Here is an 18,990-nt window from a genome sequence, read left to right on the forward strand (position 1 = left end):
GGTGAGAGAGATGGCATCACTCTGAATAATACAGGTATGAAAAGAATAATAAGGGGATATTATGAACAACTTAATGCCAATACATTCCACAACTTAGATGAACTGACAATTTCCTTGAAAGACAAATTGCTGAAGACTCAGCTCTTCTTGAGGTGACACAGAAGAAAGATAGAACCTGAATCAGTAAAGGAAAAAAAAATTGAATGTGTGGTTTAAAACATTCCCACAAAGGAAACTCCCAGCCAAGATGGCTACACTGATAAATTATATTGAACATTTAAGGAAAAATGCCAATTTTATATAAACTCATCCAAAAAACTGAAGGGGAGAAAATACTTCCAACTTTATTCCATGAGGCCAGCATTACTCTGGTACTAAAACCTGACAAAGGTATTACAAGAAAAATTTTTAAAAAATTTTTCTTAATTACAGATTAACATCTCTCACAAATATAGATGTAAAAATTGTAAACAAAATTTTCACAAACAGAATCCAATAATACATCAAAAGAATAACACATTAATACCAAGTGGGGTTTGTTCTAGTTTGCTAATGCTGCAGAATGCAAAACACCAGAGATGGATTGGCTTTTATAAAAAGGGGGTTTATTTGGTTACACAGTTACAGTCTTAAGGCCATAAAGTGTCCAAGGTAACACATCAGTAATTGGGTACCTTCACTGGAGGATGGCCAATGGTGTCTGGAAAACCTCTGTTAGCTGGGAAGGCACGTGGCTGGCGTCTGCTCCAAAGTTCTGGTTTCAAAATGGCTTTCTCCCAGGACACTCCTCTCTAGCAAGCTTGCTCCTCTTCGAAACATCACTCACAGCTCACTGAGTTCCTTCTCTTTGAGTCAGCTCATTTATATGGCTCCACTGATCAAGGCCCACCCTCAATGGGTGGGGCCATGTCTCCATGGGAATATCTCATCAGAGTCATCACCCACAGCTGGGTGGGGCACATTCCAAGCAAATCTAATCAGCACCAAAATGTCTGCCCCACAAGACTACATCAAAGATAATGGCGTTTGGGGGACACAATACATTCAAACCGGCACAGGGTTTATACCAGGAATGCAAGGTTAACATTTGAACTCAATGTTATTCACCATATTAACAAAGTGAAAAAGAAGACACACATGATCACATCAACAGACACAGAAAAGGCAATTGATAAAATCCAACAACATTTCCTGATTAAAAACTCTCAGCAAACTAGGAATAGAAAGATACTTCCTCCACTTGGTAAAGAACATCTGTGAAAGATCTACACCTAACATCACACATAACGATGAAAAGACTGAACACTTCCCCTGAAGATCAGGAATAAGACAATGACGTTCCCTCTTATCAATTCTATTCAACATTATACTGGAGATTCCACACCATGCAATAAGCAAAAAATAAAAGAAATAAGAAGCATCCAGATTGGAAAAGAACATGTAGAATTGCCGTTATTCATAGACAACATAATCATTTATATAGAAAATGTGATAAAATCTACAAAAACAACTCTAGAACTAATAAGTGAGTTTAGGAAGCTGGCAAGATACAAGATTTATATACAAAACTCAACTGTATTTCTATATTGAATTTTAAAAACAATACATTTACCATAGCATCAAAATATGAAATAGTCAAAGGATAAATCTGTAAAAAAAATAAATATGTGCAAGATCTGTACCGAGCACAACAAAACATTGCTGAGGGAAATGAAAGATCTAAATAAATGCAGAGATATACCTTGTTCAAGGGTCAGACTGCTCAATATTATTAAGATATCAATTATCCCCAATTGATCTACAGATTCAATGTAATCCCAATCAAAATCCCAGTGAGCTCTTTTGTTTGTGGAAGTTATTCCAAAATTCATGCAGAAATGCAAAGAACCTAGAAAAGCCAAAACAACTTTGTAAAAGAACAGAGATGGAGGACTAGCATTACCTGTTTTCAACAATTCTTAGAAAGCTACAGTAATCGAAACAGTGAGGCACTGGTATCAATATAGATCAATGGAACAGAACAGAGTCTAGAAACAAACCCAAATATATATGAGCAAATGATTTAGGGGACCTTTTTACCAAAAGGTTCAAAGGCAATTCAGTAGAGAAAGGATAGTCTTTTCAACAACTGGTGCTGAACAATAGGATATCCATTGTAAAAAAATGAACATTAATCTATACCTTGTACCATGAACAATAACTCAAAATTGATGGCAGATCTAATTATAAAATCTACAACTATGAAAACATCTACTTAAAAAACTGAGAAAAAAAATCTTTGTGACTTTGTGTAAGACAAAGATTTCTTAGGTATAACACTGCGCCAGTTTGAATGTATTGTGTCCCCCCAAACGCCATTATCTTTGATGTAATCTTGTGTGGGCAGACCTATCAGTGTTAATTAGGTTGTAATTCTTTGCACCCCACCCAACTGTGGGTGATGACTCTGATTGGATAGTTTCCATGGAGGTGTTGGCCTGCCCATTCAGGGTGGGTCTGAATTAAATTACTGGAACACTATATAAGATCAGACAGAAAGAGCAAGCTGCCACAGCCAATAGGGATACTCTGAAGAACGCCGAGGAGCTGCAGATGAGAGACAGTTTGAAGATGTCCGTTGAAAGCAGATTCTTGCTCCGGAGAAGCTAAGAGAGGACAAACGCCCCAAGAGCAACTGAGAGTAACACTCTGAAGAGAAGCTGCAGCCTAGAGAGGAACGTCCTGGGAGAAAACCATTTTGAAACCAGAACTTGGAGCAGATGCCAGCCACGTGCCTTCCCAGCTAACAGAGGTTTTCTGGACACCATTGGCCATCCTCCAGTGAAGGTATCTGATTGTTGATTGTTGCCTTTGATACTTTATGGCCTTCAGACTGTAACTGTGTAACCAAATAAACCCCCTTTTATAAAAGCCAATCCATTTCTGGTGTTTTGCATTCCTGCAGCATTAGCAAACTAGAACAAACACCAAAAGCATGAGCCATTAAAGTAAAAAAAAACTAATGAATTGGACTTCATGAAAATTTAAAACTTTTGCTTCTCAAAAGAATAAAAAGACAAGTCACATACTTGAAAAAAAAATGGCAAATTTTATATCTGATATCTAGATAATATGAAGAATTCTCAAACTCAAGTAAGAAAATGAATATCCCAATTAGAATAAAAAGGGTAAAAGATTTGAATAGATACAATTATCAAGAAGTATACTGATAGCAAATAAGCACCTGAGTAGATAACCTAACATCATTAGCCAACTAGGAAATGCAAACCAAAAACCACGAGACACTACTACATAACTACTCGAATTGCTAAACTTAAAAGACAGACAATACCAAATGCCCAAGAAGAATGCAGAGGAATGGAACTCTTACACGTTGCTGTGGAAACGAAATAACTGATAAAGCCACTCTGGAAAACAGAAGGGCAGTTTCTTAAAAAGTTAAACATATACCTACTATATGATCTAATGCCATTCCTAGGTGTTTATTTATGCAACAGAAAAGAAAGATTATATATATCCACATAAAGACTTGTACATCAATGTTCACAGTAGCTTTATTTATAATGGCCTCAAAAGTAACAACCCAACGTCCATCAACAGTGCATGGATAAACAAATTACAATATATCTGCATTAGTCAAGGTTCTCTAGGGAAACAGAACCAACAGGAGATATCTGTAAATATTATGAGATTTTTATAATTCTATAGGGCAGGCCACAAGCTGGGAAATCCAATGAAGGTGTTTGATGAATTCCCCAGGAGAAGCTGCCTGGCTGAAATAGAGATGGAAATTCTCTCTTCCAACTGCTGAAATCATCACTTCTCCTTAAAGCCTTCAACTGCTACCTTCCAGGAGCCCACATAATAATAAACTCATGTAAAAGTAATGAATGAGACTCCTCTCATTGTGGAAGGCACTCTCTGTTGATTGTAGATGTTATCAGCCATAAAGGTAGTCAACTTACTGATGATTTAAGTCCATGAAACTTCCTCACAGTAACAATCAGGACAGTGCTGGTTTGACCAAACAACTGGACACCATCACCTTGTCAAGTTGACACATGAACCTGGCCGTCACAATTTCCATACAATGGAATACTACCCAGCAATAGAAAGGAATGAACTATCAACACAAGCACCAGAGAAGAATCTCAAAGTAATTATTCTGACTGAAAGAGCCGAGACCAAAAAGAGTACATGTTATATGAATCCATTTGTGTAATACTGTAGATAATCCAAATAAATCTACAGTGACAGAAAGTAGATCAGTGGTTCCCAGAGGATGTGGAAGCCAGGAGGGATTATAAAGGGGTACAAATAAACTTGGGGAGTGATAGATTTATTTGACAATATTTTGACTGTGGTTATGTTTCATGGTTATATACAGCTATCAAAACTTATCAAATTGTACACTTTAAATATGTGCATTTATTGCATGTAAATTATATCTAATAATACTGTTAAATATATTAAAACAATACATATTAAAATGTTAATAGTGTTTATCATTAGGCTTATGGATGATTTGTGTTTTATACTTTGTGTTTTGCAGGATTTTCCAAGTTTTCTGCATCATGCTTTGTTTCTGTAATAAGAACAAAAAACTGTAAATACACTTTAAATTTTTGAAAAACTATATCGCAAATTATTAACAACTATCTTAGAAACAGGGGGAAACTATGGCACACAAAGGAAGGAGCAATTTTATGGGTTACATATATTAGAATATCTTGACTGATAAATACATCACAACTTAATACCCAAGGTTCCGTGTCAAACTCAGTCTTTTAAAGGATTTATCTGTAAGGCGGTTGTTAAATTGTGGCAACTACTGAAGACATCTTTGTTGGTCTTAGTATAGCGGTCATATTCCTGATAAGAAAATGACAATCATAAACATAAAATAAGACCAAGGAATGACTGACAGTTATGAACACTTCTTAGCAGAACCAAGAATTTTCAGGTCCTGTCAAATGAGTACAAATTCCTTAAGTATAAAACATGAACTTTTAATTACTTTCATAATCAGGTCACAGAAGAAGCAGCTAACAACCTAAACGGGATGTATTATACTACTGGAATTCATCTCCTCATTTAAACAATGCCCTTAATGGTGGCTAAATTAGCAGGTGAATAAAAAGTCAATTTAGCAGGTAACAGCTCAAAATCTTACATCCGTAAACAAAATAGCAGAAAGCAACAGGGTAACTAAATGGAATAGAACAGCAATAAAATACATAAAAATTTTTTAATCCATCCTGAATTTTTGCCTGGGGGAAAGAAGATTAAATTAAAGAAGAATTAGGCATAGGATTAAGATTGCTATAAGACTCTGGGGAAGACTTTTAGGTACATTCAAGAGCTTGCTTTCTTTTGAGCATTCCAATCTTACTGCAACTATAGAAAATAAGGCAGATCTTAAGTACTGAGGGCCTTGCTTCACAGATTTCTTTCAAGCTGTGACTATACCTTCCCAGAGCCCTTTTCTATAAACTGCTGCTAATACATTAAAATTGACAAGTAGCTGAAATGACTGTTCCACAATATCAGCATTCACACAAAAATATATTGCTTTTACATGCTATTTTGTCATTTATAACCTTAATGAATATCTTAAACCTCTTAAAATTATTTACAAATCTAAACACAATATCTTTTTCCTAAAAACCTCTCCTGTTGACTTTATGCCAATACTCACCATTTTAAGAGCACCAATGCTGTAACTCAGAAAATCTTTGTGGGTCCTAATTACTTGGATAAGAGTTCACTGTTTCCAATAAACCTTAAATGACCTCATGTCTAATTGGCCCACCAACTGAAACAAGAAGATTTTTTCAGAAAGCAGAAATATAACTCTGCTGTCAGGTTGAAAGTCATCTATTGAAAACCTGCTACCCTGGAGCACCAACTCATGAGGAAAACCCTGGACAAAATAGCATCATTGTTACAATATAGTTTAACTTCAAGCACAAAAAGATCAATCCTTTTGCAAAAACTGCCAATTTCATCTAACCTTGGGACTCAGTTTTCACACAAAAAGGTAAAAAAAAAAGCTTTAATACTGGCAGGTGAGAGACCAGAGTCTAAGATAATAAATAGAAGTTATAATAGTCAAGGTAGAAGGTGAAAAGACCCAGATAATAGAAAAACTGAAGAGCAATCAAACTCCTGTGTCTATTATGTGCCAGGCATTGGACTAGGTGCTGGAGCCAGCAAGATGTCTTGCTGTGCCCCATACATTGAGGACAGAAATGGCTTGAATGAGAGCTGACAACTTACTATAGAATATAAACATTCATTATCTCAATCAGACAGTCAATGAATTAAGAAAGTTAAGTTCAATAAGATAATTTTACGTGTATATTTTATATAATATTTATGAATAATTTTTAGTTTAATTTTAGACTTCTACTTAAGAATATTTCCAGTCTACGGCCTTAGTTAGAAATAAAATAGCACTGTCATGCCTCAACTCAGTCAGTACCTTTCAATAATCTTTCACAATTTATAAAGTTCCAAAAGAGTTTTCTAACTCTTCTTTCCATTCTTTTTTCTATTCTTCTTTCCATTCCAGAATTTATTCTAAAGAAAATCAAGACTAAGTGGTCAGAGGCATTGTGGCAGACTATAAAAGGAAAATCAAACAGAAGCCAGGAAATTTGGGCCTTGCTACTAATTAGTCTTCTGACCTCTTTCTTTCGGTCCTACTTTCCTGGCTATAAAATGAGGACTTTAGAAAGGATAATAATGGCTCAAGTTCCTTTCTACACCACATCTCTCATTTTATGTTGCATTTGAAAATATTAAATATCCAAAAGACAAAAAAGCTTTTTAGAATCAGCCATACTGAAGGATAAATATAGGAAGGAAGATAACAGGGTATCAAATTTTAACTAAATACCACTTGAAAACATTTGTTGTTAATTTATGTTCACAATGTTATGCTACCATAATAACTATTAAAAAATAACTCCCAAAGAGAAAAATCTCCACTGAAGTGTTGTCGTAACCAAAATCCATATTTTCTAATCAATCATGTAACAGCCAAAGCAAAAGCAAAAGAACTGCAATTTTCCCATTTTGGAAATAGTCCATGAGAGGAAGAAAAGTTCAACAGATGCAATATTTGAACATAATCCAGTAATAAATGCAAAAAGACATGCTGTATTATACAATACAATATATCTGTCCAATCAATATGTAGCAACCACATAATGCTTATGTGGATACTTGAGACTTTGGTTACTTAGGTCAGTCACATTTCCTATTTCAAGTTAACTAAATTCCTAACAGTCTTTTTCTTATAAATGGAAACAAGTTTTTCATAAGAAAGACTAGTAGAGACAACGTCATAATTTACTATTAGATAAAACATAAATTACTTATGGTGCATCAGTTCCATCATCTTCACATTAAAAAGATAATAGATCAGGACAGTTAACAGTATCATAATACGGTAGGAACAATAATGAATGGATAACAAGGCACAGAAAATGCAAATTGGAGTCTATAAATCATCCAACTGCTTTCACTATAAATTCTCCTCAGATAAATTCAAAGGTTTAGCTATAACAATTAAACCGAAAAGAAATGAAAAATTTTGATTACATAATGGATGAATGAAACCAGTAATAAAAATTGAAAGCATGTAAACAAGAAAACAAATGTTGTGATGGGTTTTGTTGTGGTTTGATGACAATTAGCAAGAGCTTTGCTACATTTAGAAAGAGATAACTTTTATACTTTGGGACTTAATCTCAGCCAGCCACAGTACTGCCCTGCAATCATTTGCTAAATATGAAAAAAAAAACATTCATTCTATGCCTATGCTTATAAGTTTTAAGACTATTTTTGCTAAAATTCCTTGAATCCTTAAAGCTAGCACAGACATTCCTGTCAATACTATCATTTAATAAGAAGATCTCCAAAATGATTAAACATTTGTGACTATGACAAAATACTTCAGCTGATCGCTATTTTAGATGCTAAAAGAAGGATGGACAGCGCTAGCCTCTGTTGAGAGACGTCAGACAACAGCTATGCCCCATGTCTAGGTGAGACTGAAAAAAATCAACATTCTTTCTAGACTATAAATACTTTAAGTTTGATCTTTGAAAGGAAATGGAAACTTATTTGAAGAGCCTACAGCCATTTGTTATCCTGCAAACAACCAAACTGTGAGCACATTTACATTCAAATCTACATGAATGCATACCACACTTCATTTTGTAGGGCAAGACTGTCTGAAGAATAAAATGTTTTTAGCATATTTCTTGAGCAGAATCATAGCAACCCTTAGTAATCTCCATACTCAACGGTTTCTCAGACATGGAATAATGGGAAAAGAAATGCAACAGGAATCAGGAGACTGGGGGAATCATTATGTCAGGAACTCATATTTATTGAACACTATGTGCCAGGCGCTATCTTACATGCTTCACATACGCTATTTCATTTAATCATTACAATATACCCATGAGGATGAAATGATTGTCCTATAGTCAAGGAGACTCAGAGCAGTTAAATAAGCTATAGAAATTCACAAAGTTAGAAAGTAGTATAGTCCAAATTTTTAAAATAATTTCTCCTCCAAGCAGTGGTTAACCTATAGAACATAAACTACATAAAAGTCTTCCTGATGTCTACCATGCATGGATAGTATTCCTCACCTCTAAAGCCAAGAGTTCACAATAAGAAGAGACCCAGAAATCAGAGAAAAATAATTCTTTCTTTTTTGTTTTTGATTATATATACATGGCATGTAAGGTATTATGGATCTATTTTGTAAATTTTTCTCCAATTATAACAACTTGTTGAAGAATTTATGTCACTAGTCTCATCCCCAGAGAAGGACACCTGCCTATTACAATAATATGATTAGGTATAATCATTAAATAAAGAACCTTAAAAATAAGTGTTCCAGACTCCCACTTCTAGTTAGGATGAAGAGAGATGCAATAGAATTTCACTTCCACCCTAGCAACCAGAACAAGCAAGTTAATCTATAAAAATCACAGTTTCTTAAAACCCCTCATACAGCTAAGGATGAAAAAGAAACCAAATGAACTAAATTCTAGAAAGTAATGAGCCCTTTTGAGAAGAGACCCACACTAATTTTCATCCCTGGTGGAATGGTAGAAGGAAGAACAATCATCCATAGACATGTAAGGAGAAATAAGCCAACCTTGTAACAAACTTACAATGGTCATATATGGGCTGGTGCGATAGACTAGTATATTGAGAAATCCCAGCCCCAGAGAAAATCTCCATGTACCCACCAACTCTTTCCCATTGGCCTTCACTAAGTGCACAGGGATGTACACTGAAAGCCAGAGGCAGGACAGGAGCTGAAAGATATCCTAGTATGCTAGAAGGAGAGTGATAGAAGAGGTGACAGAAATTCCTTCCTGGCACTATGGGTCTTCATTCAGTTCAAGAAAGCAGGTGCTCAAGAACTGGGGCAGAAGAGTTGAGATAAATCCCTCCAAGGCACTCTTGGTCTTCACTGAAGTGGCCTCAGAAGGCTGCAAGCATGGCAACAAGGCAAGAGAGATCTGAGTTGCAGAAAGCCAAATACCAGACTGGATGACAAAGGGAACTTTCCAGCAATCTGAAAATCTGGCAGCTATAAATCAAAGAGAGATTAACCATGGCTTGTAGAGTTGGAGGATGGGCTATAAATCATAAAAAAGAACTCTTGAATCTTACCAGAACTCAGATCCCAAAGCCTGTTGAAGGGAAAGTCCTGATGCCTTCTTTTAAACATTTAAAGCCACAGATAAACAAAATATATCTAAAACTACCACAAAGCACAGTTCCAGGTCAATTACAGATTAGACTGACTCAACACATATGCACACACACACAACCAAACACACACATAAACACACACTAGAGGCTTAGCAGATGAAGGGCCATGCCCTTTTCTGAGGGAAATATTATTTACTTAAGTATTGTTCTTTACACACAATGTCTGACATACAATTTAAAACTATGACACAGAAAAGCAAGAAAATGTAACCCACAGTCAAGAAAAAAAAAAAGTCAGTAGTAGCAGCCCTAAACAGTCCTAAAAATGGTCCAGAAATTGAAATTATTAGATCATGAAAAATATTTTTAAAAGAACAAGTGAAAAAGGTAGACAGCATACATGTATTTAGGCATGCAAGATGGAAAATATAAAGAAAAACCAAACAGAAATGATAGAAAAGAAAAATATAGTAAGGGAAATGAGTGAATAATCAGATAGGATTAACACCAGTCCATACAAAGTAGAGGATATAACTGGTGAACATAAAGACAAGCTAATAGAAATTACTCAAAATAACACGCACATGCACAAAACAGTGGAAAAAAAGAATAGCGTCAGAAATCTGTAGAACCACATGAAATGATAATATAAATATACAATTGGAGTCCCAGAAGAAGAGGAGTAAAAAATTGTGCAATAGAAAATATCTGATGTTTAGAAAACAGGTAGATAGACAGCCAGATAGAGAGGTGACAGATAGATGAATAGATATATAGATGGACAGACAGGTAGAATAATATGGCAAATGTGGCAATGTTAAAAGTTGGTGTATCTGGATACCTGCAGAGGGGGTATGTTGGAATTCTCTGCATGGGTTTTGTATTATTTTGCAATTGTCCTGTAAGTTTGAAATTATTTCAAAATAAAAAGTTTTTTAAAAAAATATTTGAAGAAATTATGGCCACAAATTTTCCAAAAAGTCATTAACCCATAGACTTAAAATGTTCAGAGACTTCAAAGAAGATGAATTCAAAGAAAACCACACATAGGTATATCAAAGCCAACCTGCTACTAAAAAAAAAAAAAAAGAAGAAGAAGAAAAAGAAAACCTTAAATGTAGATGAAGACAAATTACAAACAGGAATACAACAATAAAAATTACAGCTGATATTTCTTTAGAAATAATGGAAGCCAGGGGGACAATGGAATGACATCTTGAAAGTACTGAAAGAAAAACGAAAACCTCTGACATTCCACATTCAACAAACATATCCTTTGAAAATGAAAGCAAATTAAAGACATTTTCAGATACACAAAAGCTAATTCAAACTTGTGCTAAAAGAAATGTTAAAAGCTCTTCTGACTGAGGGGAAATGCTATCAGATGGAGGCTGAAGATTCAGGAAAGAATGAAGAGAAGCATAAAGCATTAAAATAGAGGTAAATATTAAAAACCTTAAGAATTATCTTTATTCATATATCCTTAAATTCGCTGAAAGACCATTAATTGTTTAAAGCAAAAATGATAAATATTATGATGTTTTTAGCATATATAGAATTAAAATATATGACAACAAGATTGTGAAGGCATAAATGAAAGTACCGTGTTGAAAAGTTCTTGCATGGTTCCTAAAGTGAATTACTGATTACTTGAAAGTAGGCGGTAACAAATTAAAGAGGTATATTGTAATTGTTAGAGATGTGCTGTTCAATGGGATAGCTACCAGCAACAGATGGCTATTTAAATAGGAATTAAATTAATTAAAATAAAATAAAATTTAAAATTCTTTTCCTCAGTTGTACTGGACACATTTTGAGTGCTTTATAACTGTATGAGACCAGTGGCTGTTATATTGGACAGTATAGATAAAGAAATTCCTACCACTGCAGAAAGTTCTTTTGGACAGAACTGCTCTACAAAAAGAGGTGAATGTAACATCCTTTGAAATTTGTTCTACAGCTACTTGTTGAATTGCGCTTTGAAAGCCTTCACCTTTCTCTATATTGCATAATAAGGAAAGAACTGAAACTGTGGAACTGTGACCCATAACAATTTTTGAAATTACCGAAATAACTGCTTGTTGAGCTGTACATTGAAAGTTAACACCTTTCTGTATGTAGATTATATTTTACAATAATGGAAATAGCTGAAGTTGTGGAACTGTGACCCACGACATTCTTCAAAATTTTCTAACTACTTGTTAAATCATACTTTGAAAGTTATCACTGTTATGTATTGTTCTAGTTTGCTAATGCTGCAGAATGCAAAACACCACAGATGGACTGGCTTTTATAAAAAGGGGGGTTTATTTGGCTACACGGTTACAGTCTTAAGGCCATAAAGTGTCCAAGGTAACACATCAGTAATCGGGTACCTTCACTGGAGGATGGCCAATGGCGTCCGGAAAACCTCTGTTAGCTGGGAAGGCATGTGGCTGGCGTCTGCTCCAAAGTTCTGGTTTCAAAATGGCTTTCTCCCAGGACGTTCCTCTCTAGCAAGCTTGATCCTCTTCAAAACATCACTCACAGCTGCACTGAGTTCCTTCTCTTTGAGTGAGCTCATTTATATGGCTCCACTGATCAAGGCCCACCCTGAATGGGTGGGGCCACGCCTCCATGGAAATATCCCATCAGTTATCCTCTACAGTTGGGTGGGGCACATCTCCATGCAAACAACCTAATCCGAACATTCCAACTTAATCCCCACTATTATGTCTGCCCCACAAGATTGCATCAAAGAATATGGCTTTTTCTGGGGGACATAATACATTCAAACCAGCACATGTATATATGTCAAAATTCACAATAAAAAATGCATTAAAAAAGAAAAATAAAAAAGTACAGCTAAAAAGTCAACAGAGGAAAAAAAAATGATGTAGGCAAAGATTTCCAAGACAAGATACAAAGAACACTAACAACTAAAAATTGATTACGAGAAGGATGGGTTTCCGGAGACTTGCATCATTTAAAACTCAACAACTCAACTCAAGATTCATTTTCCCAATAGGAATAACCCTAATGTTGGGGGCAAGATCCTCAGAATGCAAATTCTAGAACCGTTTTAGCAGCGCTTTCACTGAGCCTTTGTTCTCAGCGCTCTCTCTTGTATTTGCAGAATGCTCATACCTAAATCAATAGCAAGCTCTATCACGATGATTGGCCTTCTTCATAGCACTTTATCTCAGCTCCCCTTTCCACAAAAATGGTTGCAGCACTGATGCATTTCTCGGCTGTGGTACTTCCGATACCACTTGACTCACTCGGAAGTCCCAGGACACCTAAACAACGCTGTGATCCCCCCCGACACGGACCCAGGACACCAACACATTCTGGTTTACCTGCTGAAGTGGCACGACCTTGCAGCACCATCATGAACCGTGTGAAATCCAGAATCCCACCAGACTGAACTCATTTTAGGTTTTTTTGAGAACTTTGCAGCTCACATTTCAAGTGAGTGCATTCGGAGGACAGTCATACATCTTTTGTTGCTTCGAGAAGAAGGAGCCCCACTCTGGCCAGGATCACACCAGACTCCCCAAGGAGGCCTCCTTCTCCTCGCATGTATAGGAGGTGTCTCTCACCCACACTTCCTTCCATCTATTAGAGCCTTCCCACGCTGTTTCTGCAAGCCAGCAGTAGACATCTCTAGACCCATGCATGTGGACCCTAAGCAATATCTTTTCATCCTAATCCTCCCCATCCCCCACACAAACAAAGAAGTAACTCAAGGCAGTGCTTCTCCAACTGGGGTCTGCAGGCATATCCCTGGGAATCCATGAGTTCTGCTAGAAGTTGAATTTTGTGTTTTCATTTTTGAATCGTCTGGATGATCACCCCAGAAACAAGTGCGGTTCATGATTTTAAAACCTGCATTCACACTTGGGTTAAAGTCATGTTCATGGAAGATGAACCAGAGTTCAGTATCATCTAAGGCAAATATTTCAATGGAGTTCAAATAGAGAAAGATGGCAGGAGAACTGCACAGTCCTACGAGATGATGGCTGCACCACCTCTCCTTCCCAACCAACTTGCAACAATACGCAGCACTGGTAGCAAGTGTGGTAGTAAAAAAGCAATAAAGTTTTCATTAAACACTAATCCAAAAAAAAAAAAATTCATTAATTGGATATAGTCAAATTTTCTGCAAACCAAAAGATACACTGAAAAAAATGAATAGGCAAGACATAAATCTGCAATTACAGTGGAAAACAGCAGCCTGGCAGCTACTAGAGGCAGCAGAATACATTGAAAGTTCCCCAAAAGACCCATCCCTAGAGAACTGTCACAACTTGACCTAACAGCAACCTGAAAAGCTACATTCTCAGAACCTGTCTTTATTTGAAATCAACTAAAAGTTCACTGTGTGCAAACAGTACTACCCCCAAGTCATTTGTTGAAAAATAATCAGGGACAATTGTGTAACATCAGCCTCCTGAGGCAATGACACCAGTTGGAGCTAACAAGAGGCTGACCAAAAAGCTATAAAGGAAAAAGTGGTAATGAGATGCCCATAGAGGGCTTTGAAAAGCCCCAACAAATTCCTGAGAATCTAGAAGGCCTTACACATGACAAAGCACATGTCCAGGAAAGTGCTGAGAAGGCCCTAACCTGTTGTCTCTGGCTGACCTTGAAGCTCTGCACAAACAGAAAATGAAAGCTAAGGCACAGTTGTAAACTGCTATCAGAGCGGTGAAATCTCCCTAACATGCACACAGAGCAAATTGGTAAAGACTCAGATACTTACTGGTTCAAGCCATTTAAGAAATCTCTTTCCAATCATTAACTGACCACCAAGCTAACCAAGCAGAGATTTGATGGCCACACATGATAAATATATACTGTAGATAATTAGTCCAGAAAAGTCACTAAACAAAACAGTAGCAAAAACAACAAACCATGAGGTTGGAGGAAATATGATTTCCAGAGTTGCTACATTATACTATTTAAAATAGTATATTTAAAATAGTATAATGTTATCAAGAAAAAGTTATAAGAAACACAAAGAAACAAGAAAGTAGGACCCACACACAAAGAAAAAAAGCAATCAATAGAAACTGTCTCTAAGGGAAACAGACAGTGGACTTAGAAAAAAACATCTTTAAATCAGTTATTATAAATATGTTCAAAGAACTAAAAGAAACTATGTCGAAAGAATTAAAGGAAACTATGACTATGATGTGTCACCAAATAGAGAATAATGATTAAGAGATGAATCATAAAAAGACCCAAATAGAAAAATGCTGAAGTTGAAAAGGGCAATCAGTGAAATGAAAAAATTTACTAGAGGGGCTCAACAGCAGGTAAAAGCAGAAAAAATAAGGAATCAGTGAACTTTAAGAGAGAAAATTAAGGTTATCCAATCTGAAGAAACAAAAGAAAAATAATGAAGAAAAATGAACAGAGCCTCAGAAACTGCAGGGCATCATCAAGCCTACTAACAAACACATAACGGGAGTCCCAGAAGGAGAAGTGGGGGTGATAGAAGGAGAAAAATAATAATGAAATATTGCTAAACATTTCCCAAATTTGATGAAAAACATTGATCTGCACATTCAAGAGCTTAACAAATTCCAAGTAGGAATTTTTGAGTAAACTCAAAGAGATCCACACCTAGACATATCTAAATTAAACTGTCAAAAGCCAAAAAAAAAAAAAAAAAAAAAAAGACAGAATTCTTTATAGCAGATTCTTATCATATAGATGGGCTACTTGATAAGATTAACAACTGCCTTCTCATCAGAAATTATGGAAGTCATAAGTTAGAGGAATGGTACAAAGTGCTAAAAGAAAATAACTGTCAGCTAAGAATTCTATAACCAGCAAAACAAGGGAGAAATTAAGACATTCCCAGATAAACAAAAAACTGGGAGAATTCATCATACTAGACCTCCCTACAGGAAATATTAAAGGGAGTGGCTTCCTTCAGGCCAAAATGAGAGGACACTAGACAATAATTTAAATCCACATAAGGAAATAAAGAAAACTACAAAGGTAAATATAAAGACAGTATAAATGTATTTGTTTATAATTCTTTGCTTCTACTATCTGACTTAAAAGATTTTCTAAATAAGTATAAAACTGTGTTGGTGGGTTTATAAAGTATAAAGATATAATTTGTATGACAATAATAGCACAAAGGAGGTGGAAGGGAAACCAGCTATATCCAAGTAAGGTCTTACACACTACTGAAATTAAGTTAATATTAATCCAAACAAGATTGTTTTAAGATAAAAGTGTTCATTGTAATCCCCAGGGCAAAAACTAAGAAAAAAACTCAAAAAAATACACAGTAAAAGAAATGGTGAGACAGAGTGGAAAGGACAGAATGCAGAGCTATTTGGGTATGTGGTGGTTTAGAACTCTATATACCCAAGAAAATCATGTTCTTAACACTAATCCATTCCCATGAGTGTAAACCTATTAAAAGTAGGTTTTCATGAGGTTACTTCAGTTAAGGCATGGCCCAGGGTGGGTTTTAATCTTCTTACTGGAGTCCTTTATAAACAGGATGAATACAGAGAGAAAAAGCCAGGGAAGCAAGAAGCTGAAAATAACTAACCCAGAAGAGAAGGGAGAATTCAACAGACACCACCACATGCCTTGCCATGTGGCAGAGGAGTCCAGGATCATCAGCAGCTGGTCTTCAGGGAGAAAGCATCATCCAGATGATGCCTTGATTTGGATATTTTCATGGCCTCAAAACTGTATGCTTCTAAGATAATAAATTCCCATTGTTAAAAGCCAACCCCTTTTTTATCTGCTTTCAGCAGTCTAGCAAACTAAAACAAGGTGATAGAATCAACAGATCTTTGTATTAGATGAAATAGAGATTCTTCCTAAGGAACATACAGTCAGAGGAAGATCAGAAGAATGAAAAGAAAATTATTCTATATTGTTCCCATGACTAGAAACAGTCTCTAGGATGAAACTAAATCAAAAAGGCTAAGAATTGATCTTTGTTCCTAAAATAGTAGAAAGTCATTTTAGGAATTCTGAGAAAAGAAGTGACAGATTTTGAGCAAGGAAGTGACTTTGAGTCATTAAGGAAAGGGAAATCCAAACAACAATGAGATACCACTTCATACCCACTGGGATGGCTATAATAAAAAAGAGAGACAATAACAAGTGTTGGCAAAGATGTGGAAAAATTGGAACTTTAATAAATTGCTGGTAGGAAATACTTTGGAAAAGTTTAGCAATTGCTCTAAATGTTAAACATAAAGTTACAATATGACCCAGGAATTCCACTCCTAGATATACACCCAAATATTTGAAAACATATCCAGACAAAATTTGTACATATGTTCTTAGTAACATTATTCATAATAGCCAAAAAGTGGAAACAATACAAATTTCCATCAATTGAATGGTTAAACCAAACATATCACATCCACATAATAGAATATTATTCAGCCATGAAAAGGAATGAAGTATTAATACATGCTACAATGTAGATGAACTTCCAAAACATTACGCTAAGTAAAAGAAGCCAAACACAAAAAGCCATATATAGAGTATGTGAAATATCCAGAATAGGCAAATCTGTACGGACAGATTATTATTAGTGGCTGGGAAGACAGGAGAATGGGAAATGACTGCTAATAAGTATGGGATTTCTTTGGGGGATGATGAAAATCTTCTAAAATTAGATAGTGGTGATGACTGTACAATTCAGTGAATATACTAAAAACCACTGAATTATATTCTTTAATGGTGGATTTTACAGTATATAAATGATATCTCAATAAAGCTATTGTTAAAAAAAGAAAAGCCCACAATGAGTTACCCTTTCACCCACAGTAGAATGAGTAAAATGAAAAAGACTAGAAATACCAGTGTTGGCAAAAATATAGAACACTGTTGCCCAGGTGTAAAATGAGACAACTACTTTGGGGAACTGTTTGGCAGTTTCTTACAAAATTGAATACTCTAAGACCTATCAATTCAACTCCTAGTTATTTGCTCAAGAGAAGTGAAAGTTTATGACCACAAGACTTGAACAGTAATATTAATAGCATCTTATTTATAACAGCAAAAAGTTGGAAACCACTCAAGTATCTATCAATAGGAGAATGGATAAACAAGCTGTAGAACATTTATACAATGAAATACTACTCAAAATTAAACAGAAACTAATAGATGCAGCAATATGTATGATTCTCAAAATCATTATGTTAATGGCAAGACACCAAATACACACACACACAGAACATCCTATATGATTCCGTTTATAAAAAAGCTGAAGAATAGGCAAAACTAATCTGTCATTATGTATGAAAAAGGACAGTGGTTTCCAGGGCAGGATAGAAGAAAAAGGGCACAAAAGAACATTCTCAAGTGAAGAAAGTAATATTGTGTTAAATGAGTTTATAAAAATGTCAAAACTAATCAAAATGAACACTTAAGATCTGTGCATTTTGTTACATGCATATTTATCTTGATTAAAAAAAAGTGATATGTGAGAAAAATAAATAAAGGCTTAAGATGACTGGGATATGTCTTAAATACCAGAACAAAAAAATGGGGTTAGGTGAAACAAGATTGGCATAAGATTGATAAATGTTGAAGCTGGAAGATAAGTACATCAGGGCTCATCCTATCCACTCTAGTTTTATGTATTTTTGAAAATTCCCATAAAGAAACGTTAAAATAAACAAATGAGCATTTCTTACTGTAGTTCTGTGGTACAAGTTCTGGGCTCTTAGGAGTTTTCAACTTGTAGGATACATCTCCAATATTGACTGTATCACCTAAAAAGAGAAGAAAGAAACACAACCATTAAAGGAGACAAATGAGAAAACCACACACTATGCTTCTGGCAACAGGGATTCTCCTGATTCACAGAAGGGAATATGGTAGAAATATAGAAATGTACCTCACATCTGTCTGTGTCAGGCACCAGAGCCTCTTCGAGCCAAAGTATAAGTTATATAAAGGAGAAACAGGGCAACAGTGAAATTTGCATCTTAAATGCTAGATTAGCAAAAAATGAAAAAGCAAAGAAAAATAAAATATATTATCTTGCTTTTTTTAATCATTAATAACAATGCTAACATAGTCAACAACAATACAAAATAATGACTTTTGTTAAAAATCATCCAAAGCATCAATATGGTATAATCTTTAACAGGTAGCCTCAATCTTTTTACATCTTTACAGGTCCTCATTTTCACTACCAGCAATTTCAAGTTATCCAGAAGCATACTCCAAAAGTTCAATATTTCTAGGTGAATTAAAAGA

At 35.3% G+C, this 18,990-nt stretch overlaps 1 protein-coding gene across 4 annotated transcripts in view; it reads right to left on the reverse strand.

The window, feature by feature from the left end:
- VWA8 (von Willebrand factor A domain containing 8) overlaps positions 1–18,990 on the reverse strand; it is a 445,644-nt gene that overhangs the window by 411,815 nt on the left and 14,839 nt on the right. For all 4 annotated transcript variants that reach the window (XR_005211207.1, XR_005211206.1, XM_037800501.1 and 1 more), the window contains exon 2: positions 18,423–18,500. Coding sequence is in view for 2 of the 4 variants with exons in the window: in XM_037800501.1 (XP_037656429.1) it covers positions 18,423–18,500 (78 nt within the window). In the remaining 2 variants the exon portion in view is untranslated. The remainder of the gene's footprint in view (positions 1–18,422; positions 18,501–18,990) is intronic.

The sequence above is a fragment of the Choloepus didactylus genome, chromosome 12, assembly GCF_015220235.1.
Source record: "Choloepus didactylus isolate mChoDid1 chromosome 12, mChoDid1.pri, whole genome shotgun sequence".
Lineage (NCBI taxonomy): Eukaryota > Metazoa > Chordata > Mammalia > Pilosa > Megalonychidae > Choloepus > Choloepus didactylus.